Genomic DNA, 9,158 nt, shown 5'->3' with positions numbered 1-9,158 from the left:
TTGAATATGTTCTGGGACTCATGCGATGGCATTGAAGAGCTTAACACATTAGTCACCGGCTTCATTAATAAGTGCATCGACGACGTAGTCCCCACAGTACGGTACGTACATATCCCTACCAGAAGTCATGGATTACAGGCAACATCAGCACTGAGCTATAGGCTACGGCTGCCGCTTTCAAGGAGCGGGACACCAACCCGGACGCTTATAAGAAATCGCACTCCCTGCCAACTAGGAACTCTATACCAGGCGGTGACACAAAGGAAGACCCTAAAAATTGTCAGACTCCAGCCACCCAAATCATAGACTTATGTCTGCTACTGCACGGCAAGCAGTACCGATGCAGCAAGTCTGGAACCAACAGGACCCTGAACAGCTTCTACCCCGAAGCCATAAGACTGCGAAATACAGAACCAGTCAAAAGTTTGGACACACCCACTCATTCAAGGGTTTTTCTTACTTTTACTGTGTTCTACATGGAATAATAGTGAAGACAAACTATGAAATAAGCAAGAAAGTGTTAAATCAAAATATATTTGAGATTCTTCAAAGTAGCCACCCTTCGCCTTGACAGCTTTGCACACTCTTGGCATTCTCTCAACCAGCTTCACCTGGAATGCTTTTCAAACATTCTTGAAGGAGTTCTCACATATGCTAAGGACTTGTTGGCTGCTTGTTCTTAGCTTTGTGGTCAAACTCATCCCAAATAATCTCAATTGGGTTTATGTCAGGTGATTGTGGAGGTCATGTCATCCAATGCAGCACTCCATCACTGTCCTTAGTCAAATAGCCCCTACACAGCCTGGAGGTGTGTTGGGTCATTGTCCTGTTAAAAAACAAATGATAGTAACTACTAAACGTAAACCAGATGGGATGGCGTATCGCTGCAGAATGCTGTGGTAGCCATGCTGGTCAAGTGTGGCTTGAATTCAAAATACATCAGTGTCACCAGCAAAGCACCCCACACCACCTCCTCTATGCGTCTTGGTGGAAACCACACATGCGGAGATCATCCGTTCACCTACAGTCGTGGCCAAAAGTTGAGATTGACACATTAATTTTCAAAAAGTCTGCTGCCTCAGTGTCTAGATATTTTTGTCAGATGTTACTATGGAATACTGAAGTATGATTACAAGCATTTCATTGACAATTACATGAAGTTGATGCAGAGAGTAAATATTTGCAGTGTTGACCCTTATTTTACAAGACCTCTGCACTCCGCCCTGGCATGCTGTCAATTAACTTCTGGGCCACATCCTGACTGAAGGCAGCCCATTCTTGCATAATCAATGCTTGGAGTTTGTCAGAATTTGTGGGTTTTTGTTTGTCCACCCGCCTCTTGAGAATTGACCACAAGTTCTCAATGGCCATGGACCCAAAATATCGACATTTTGTTCCCCGAGCCACTTAGTTATCACTTTTGCCTTATGGCAAGGTGCTCCATCATGCTGGAAAAGGCATTGTTCGTCACCAAACTGTTCCTGTATGGTTGGGAGAAGTTGCTCTTCTCCTTCTTCACAACAATTGAACCACTCTCCTTGAAGATCCGATAAATGGTTGATTTAGGTGCAATCTTACTGGCAGCAATATCCTTGCCTGTGAAGCCCTTTTTGTGCAAAGCAATGATGATGGCAAATGTTTCCTTGCAGGTAATCATGGATGACAGAGGAAGAACAAGGATTCCAAGCACCACCCTCCTTTTGAAGCTTCCAGTCTTATCCGAATTCAGTCAGCATGACAGAGTGATCTCCAGCCTTGTACACGTCAACACACACACCTGTATTAACGAGAGAATCACTGACATGTCAGCTGGTCCTTTTGTGGCAGGGCTGAAATGCAGTGGAAATGTTTTTTTGGGATTCAGTTCACTTGCATGGAAAAGAGGGACTTTGCAATTAATCTGATCACTCTTCATAACATTCTGGAGTATATGCAAATTGCCATCATACAAACTGAGGCAGCAGACTTTGAAAATTAACATTTGTGTCATTCTCAAAACTTTTGGCCACGACTGTACTCTGAGTCTCACAAAGACACTGGTTGGCACCAAAGATCTCACATTTGGACTCATCAGACCAAAGGACAGATTTCTACCGGTCTAATTTTCATTGCTGTGTCTTGGCCCGAGTAAGTATTTTTATTGGTGTGCTTTAGTAGTGGTTTCTTTGCAGCAATTCAACCATGAATGCCTGATTCACACAGTCTCTTCTGAACAGTTGATGTTGAGATGTGACTTTAATTTGAACTCTGAAGCATTTATTTGGGCTGAAATTCTGAGGCTGGTATCTAATTAACTTATCCTCTGCAGCAGGGGTAACTCTGGGTCTTCTTTTCCTGTGGCAGTCCTCATGAGAGCCAGTTTCATCATAGCACTTGGTTTTTGCAACTGCACTTTAAGTAACTTTCAAAGTTCTTGAAATTTTCCGTATTGACTGACCTACATGTCAAAGTAACGATGGACTGTCGTTTCACTTTGATTATTTGAGCTGTTCTTGCCATAATATGGACTTGGTATTTTTCAAATAGGGCTATCTTCTGTATACCCCTACCTTGTCACATTGATTGGGTCAAACACATTAAGAAGGAAAACAATTATACAAATGAACTTTTAACAAGGCACACCTGTTAATTGACATGCATTCCAGGTTACTACCTCATGAAGCTGGTTGAGAGAATGCCAAGCATGCGCAAAGCTGTCATCAAGAAAAGGGGGGACTACTTTGAAGAGTCTCAAATATAAATATATTTAGATTTTTGACTTTTCTGAGTTTCTGCATGATTCCATGTGTGTTATTTCATATTTTTTATTCTACAATGTAGAAAATAGTCACAAATAAAGAAACTCTTGAATGAGTAGGTGTCTAAACTTTTGACTGGTACTGTAGTTAGTTAACAAATAGCTATGCTGACTGTCTGCATTGACCCTTTTTGGGCCAACTTTTTCACACTGCTGCTACTGTTTACCATGTGTCACTTGACACGTGTCACTTGACTTGACTACACATCTATATCAATTACCTCATACCTTTGCACAGACTCTGTACTTGTACCCTTTGTATATAGCCAACTTATCGTTACTCAATGTGTATCTTATTACGCATTTTACACTTCTTTTTGTCTGTATTGTTGGTAAGGGCCCATAAGTAAGCATTTCACTGTTAGTCCACACCAGTTTACGAAGCATGCGCCTCAATTTTTGAAATGTTTTTACAGGCTAAATGAAGCCATACTGTACTGTCTTTGGAAAAGGGAGATGAATGGAGGGAGGGTGTTAAACGTAGGCTGACACAAGGTTGCAAGTTCGAATCCCAATGTGGCTGTTTTCCAATCTTACCCAACACATTTAACTAATCACATTTCTATCTTTCTATCGACTTGGCAAAACAGGTATTTTTACTGCTCAGAGAACTAATTACAATTACATAACAATTAAGACTTTTGTCATACTCTGATTTATTAATAATATAAAAGTATTATGGATTGAGTCCAAGAACAGTTTGAAATTCACACTGCGTCCAGCCGGTGGTAGCATTGCTTCAAGAGAGAGTAATGAAAGTAGTGAGTCACTAAAACACAGTGGATGGCTGCTACTGGCGGATCTCTCACACAATACTCCCACTCAGCTCTACTCATCACACCAGACAGCACCAGGAATGGACAGTGGATGACTGAAATATTTTATTATTTCTATACAACTGAAGGTGGTTTCCTCAAAGGCTGACAGAAGAAGGCGACTTTCAATGCGGAGAACAGAGACAAGGCTGTGTGTCTGTCTGGTGAGGTGTAAACTAACTACACCTGTACAAGAGTTGACCTGATATCAGAGAAACTGGACTAGTAACTAGAAAACAACAATTCATGATGTGCATTCATTTTGTGTAGACCTAACCAGCTATGCAGATGGGGGCGGGTGGGTTAAATCAAAGGGCCCTCGAAAGGCCACTGTGACCCTAAACTTCAACAGCATTTTACTCCATGTGGGTAGATTCAGCATACAGCCTCCATGTAACAAAAAGCATGGTGCAGAGAGAGAAAGAGAGGGCCACGTTTCAGTACAGGATATGAACATAGAGCCACCCAAGTGTGCTCCACTCACAGTGTCCCATACGCTCTGGGGTGGTGTGTCCCTTAGGTACAGATCTGGGATCAGCTTACCCTCAACCAATCCTAACCTTAACCATTAGTGGGGAAAATGCTAAACTGACCCAAGATCAACGTCTAGGGGCAACGTCACCCTACTTTGTCCCATACACCCATTTGCCACATGAGCCAGTGTAAGTGAATAGTCCTACCTGTCCTAACATCAATTACATAGTGTAGGTACAGTACAAATAAACCTGTTGGTTATTATCCAAGTGCACCCCACCTTATTTCTATAACCTTCCCACCTGTTCTCATCTGCAAGACCACTGAATATTAAAGCTAGAAAGAAGCATCATGACAAAAATATATTAGAGTAAACACATTATCAGGGCATTGGAACAAGGGTCTTTGCTATCCGGTATCCTTGGGACGTCCAACTCCGACATCACCCCATAGAGCTCGCCAGGTTGTAGTCCTAAAAAATGGAAATGAGCTACCTTAGGTTCGTTCAGCCATAGCCTATGTGGAAAATAAAATGGGGAAAGAATAAGGTTGAGATAAAAGTCTAAAATAAGGTCAAGGTTAACACAGGTTTAGGAGATTTTATGTTTTGTTCTATGAGATAATATCAGTCAGTCAACATGACCTTTATAGATGAAGCCTTTATGCGCATTTTTGATTACATAAATGCTTCAAAATCCAAATCCAAAAAGCCAACAAAATGGCATTAATTTCCCCATAGGCTTTGTCCAACGAACCACGGCAGAGTTAGTGGCTACAAAAAGACGCCATTACTATCTCTCTCGATTCAAGTTTAAATTTAAAATGCTAAGGGTTATGGTTGGGGTTAGGTAAGGGTTAAGGATGGTGTTGGGGTTGGGGTTAGGTAAGGGTTAAGGATGGTGTTGGGGTTGGGGTTAGGTAAGGGTTAAGGATGGTGTTGGGGTTAGGTAAGGGTTATGGTTGGGGTTAGGTAAGGGTTATGGTTGGGGTTAGGTAAGGGTTAAGGATGGTGTTGGGGTTGGGGTTAGGTAAGGGTTAAGGATGGTGTTGGGGTTAGGTAAGGGTTATGGTTGGGGTTAGGTAAGGGTTATGGTTGGGGTTAGGTAAGGGTTATGGTTGGGGTTAGGTAAGGGTTATGGTTGGGGTTAGGTAAGGGTTAAGGATGGTGTTGGGGTTGGGGTTAGGTAAGGGTTATGGTTGGGGTTAGGTAAGGGTTATGGTTGGGGTTAGGTAAGGGTTATGGTTGGGGTAAGGTAAGGGTTAAGGATGGCCCAAGGATTCCGGATAGCATTAACCTTGGAACAAGGAGTGAACAGAAAACAGCTCAGTCCCCCTACTGTAGGCAGCGAGAGAAAGGGCAACCAGGCACAAACATTCCCCCTCCCCCATGATTCACATTGGTTTCATATTCATACAGCTAAAGCTGTCTCTCTTTCAGACAATGATTTGAGGCGTTACCACCATTTGGTAGCAAGGGGGCGTTGGAGGTACAATGACAAAGTCAACTGCAAGTCAAATAATTTGCAGCAAGGCACAACCCCATGGTGATGACAGAGTTCAATGTGGCGAGTGTCAACGTCCTGTGCCACATCCACCATCCATTCCAAGCTACCTCCGGCTGGCTCTTGGATAAAAAGTCAGATTCAAGGAGGGCTTGATCCATCGGCCCCCTCAGTAAGAGCCATCTTTAGGCACCAGGGAGACTCATCACACCCTTCCCCTGGTGGAGCTGCTTAGCTCACTCCATGATTCATAGTTCTCATAGTTCAGTCACAAAGTGCATTGGCTGTGGACTTGTCCATCGTCGTTATCCATTCGGGTCAGATCGATCAGGTGGCAGGCGGTTGATTGGCTGAGGGTGGAAATGGGGGTCACATGATGCAGCACTTGTTCTTGAAGATGTGTGGGTCTTTGTAGCGCAGTCTCTGTTTGGGGCGGTACTTCTCCAGGTAGGTCAGCTGCTTGCTGTTGATCGCCCCTCTGCGCTTCCTGTAAAAATTCCTGTCACATTTATATAAGGAAATGGCAACCTGTTCTCATTCTGAGAAATCTTCTATCCAGGTAGGCCACTTGAGTTCAACATCTAAACATAGTGAGCAGGCTATGTTGTTCAAACAGTTGGTGATGGACAGGAGGGTGTGTACATACATGGGTTAGCTGGTAACATCACAAACAGTTGGTGATGGACAGGAGGGTGTGTACATACATGGGTTAGCTGGTAACATCACAAACAGTTGGTGATGGACAGGAGGGTGTGTACATACATGGGTTAGCTGGTAACATCACAAACAGTTGGTGATGGACAGGAGGGTGTGTACATACATGGGTTAGCTGGTAACATCACAAACAGTTGGTGATGGACAGGAGGGTGTGTACATACATGCGTTAGCTGGTAACATCACAAACAGTTGGTGATGGACAGGAGGGTGTGTACATACATGGGTTAGCTGGTAACATCACAAACAGTTGGTGATGGACAGGAGGGTGTGTACATACATTGGTTAGCTGGTAACATCACAAAAACAATGTGCACACTTCAATGTGGTGGAAGTCCATGAATTGTTGTGATTCTGGATGGTCAGATGGCTGGCAACAACGGCAGGAAACTTCCATGTGGGGAATCATAAGTGGCTGATTTCAGCTAGTTTCATCTTGTTCTTAATACGATGTCTTGTTTTGAGGTGTTTTGACTGATGTCATGTCAATGCTAATATGGCAGAAATTCGCTAGCTAACCAACAACTGTAAGGATGCACATGAGAGACAAGTGCTCATTGTGCAAATGTATTTTTTTGTTTCAATAAATATTGGAGACAAAATATAGTTTGTATGTTGTCAACATTCTAAGCCAACCCGCCTGTTTTGCCCCACAGTTGCGCACACATTGGTTTTGTTGCTAAACAACCAACCCGTCTATACAGTTCAAAGGTTCTACCTACATCCAAGTTGGATAGACTTTAAATATACAGATTAGCTGGCTACTCACTAGCATGTGGGCTTGTGCTTGATAGATTGTTTATGAGACCTGTGTTAATTTTCTATAATGCCTGCTACCAGAAGTTTGTCAGTATTAGTGGATGTGCATGGTTCTGGTAAAATGTGTAAGAAAAATTGCATTTTCATAGACCGACCGATCAACGTGTACGTCAAAGTGTCCCAGTTTCCGTCAATATTCAGCAACTTTGAAGAGGAGTGTGACAACATTCCACAGGCCACTATCAACAGCCTGATCATTTCTATGCGAAGGAGATGTCGTGCTGCATGAGGCAAATGGTGGTCACACCCGATACTGACAGATTTTCTGATCCACGGCCCTACATTTTTTATTTTTAATATCTGTGAACAACAGATGCATATCTATATTTCCAGTCATGTGAAATCCATAGATTAGGTCCTAATGAATTTATTTCAATTGACTGATTTCCTTATATGAACTGTAACCTCTTTGAAAATGCTACATGTTGCGTTTCTATTTTTGTTGAGTATACAGTTGAAGTCGGAAGTTTACATACACCTTAGCCAAATACATTTAAACTCAGATTTTCACAATTCCTGACATTTAATTCTAGCAAACAATTAGCTGTCTTAGGTCAGTCAGGATCATCACTTTATTTTAAGAATGTGAAATGTCAGAATAATAGTAGAGATAATTATTTATTTCAGCTTTTATTTCTTCCATCACATTCCCAGTGGGTCAGATGTTTACATACACTCAATTAGTATTTGGTAGCATTGCCTTTAAATTGTTTAACTTAGGTCAAATGTTTCGGGTAGCCTTCCACAAGCTTCCCACAATAATTTGGGTGAATTTTGGCCCATTCCTCTTGACAGAGCTGGTGTAACTGAGTCAGGTTTGTAGGCCTCCTCGCTCGCACACGACTTTTCCAGTTCTGCCCACAAGTTGCCTATAGGACTGAGGTCAGGGCTTTATGATGGCCACTCCAATACCTTGACTTTGTTGTCCTTAAGCCATTTTGCCACAACTTTGGAAATATGCTTGGGATCATTGTCCATTTGGAAGACCCATTTGCAACCAAGCTTTAACTGATTTCTTGAGATGTTGCTTCAATATATCTACATAATTTTCCTACCTCATGATGCCATCTATTTTGTGAAGTGCACCACTCCCTCCTGCAGCAAAGCACCCCCACAACATGATACTGCCACCCGCTTGCTTCACGGTTGGGATGGTGTTCTTCGGCTTGCAAGCCTGCCCCTTTTTCCTCCAAACATAACGATGGTCATTATGGCCAAACAATTCAATTTTTGTTTCATCAGACCAGAGGACATTTCTCCAAAAAGTACAATCTTTGTCCCCATGTGCAGTTGCAAACTGTAGTCTGGCTTTTTTATGGCGGTTTTGGAGCAGTGGCTTCTTCCTCGCTGAGAGGCCTTTCAGGTTATGTCGATATAGGACTCGTTTTACTGTGGATATAGATACTTTTGTTCCCGTTTTCTCCAGCATCTTCACAAGGTCCTTTGCTTTTGTTCTGGGATTGATATGTACTTTTCGCACCAAAGTACGTTCATCTCTAGGAGACAGAACACGTCTCCTTCCTGAGCGGTATGACGGCTGTGCGGTCCCATGGTGTTTATACTTGCGTACTATTGTTTGTACAGATGAACATGGTACCTTCAGGCATTTTGGAAATTGCTCCCAAGGATGAACCAGACTTGTGGAGGTCTACAATTTTTTTTTCTGAGGTCTTGGCTGATTTCTTTAGATTGTCCCATGATGTCAAGCAAAGAGGCACTGAGTTTGAAGGTAGGCCTTGAAATACATCACCAGATACACCTTCAATTGACTCAAATGATGTCAATTAGCCTATCAGAAGCTTCTAAAGCCATGACATACTTTTCTGGAATTTTTCAAGCTGTTTAAAGGCACAGTCAACTTAGTGTATGTAAACTTCTGATCCACTGGAATTGTGATACAGTGAATTATAAGTGAAATAATCTGTTTGTAAACAATTGTTGGAAAAATGACTTGTGTCATGCACAAAGTAGATGTCCTAACCGACTTGCCAAAACTATAGTTTGTTAACAAGACATTTGTGGAGTGGTTGAAAAACA

At 42.3% G+C, this 9,158-nt stretch overlaps 1 protein-coding gene across 4 annotated transcripts in view; it reads right to left on the bottom strand.

Annotated features, from left to right (window-relative positions):
- Positions 1–3,665: 3,665 nt before the first annotated feature.
- Positions 3,666–9,158, bottom strand: part of LOC139391809 (protein tyrosine phosphatase type IVA 3-like) — a 70,341-nt gene continuing 64,848 nt past the window's right edge. For all 4 annotated transcript variants that reach the window (XM_071139372.1, XM_071139371.1, XM_071139373.1 and 1 more), the window contains one exon: positions 3,666–6,075. In XM_071139372.1, coding sequence (XP_070995473.1) covers positions 5,958–6,075 — 118 coding nt within the window. In that variant the 3' untranslated portion in view covers positions 3,666–5,957. The remainder of the gene's footprint in view (positions 6,076–9,158) is intronic.

Source organism: Oncorhynchus clarkii, chromosome 32 (assembly GCF_045791955.1).
Source record: "Oncorhynchus clarkii lewisi isolate Uvic-CL-2024 chromosome 32, UVic_Ocla_1.0, whole genome shotgun sequence".
NCBI classification, from domain to species: Eukaryota; Metazoa; Chordata; class Actinopteri; order Salmoniformes; family Salmonidae; genus Oncorhynchus; species Oncorhynchus clarkii.
This window is presented reverse-complemented; position numbering and strand designations above follow the sequence as displayed.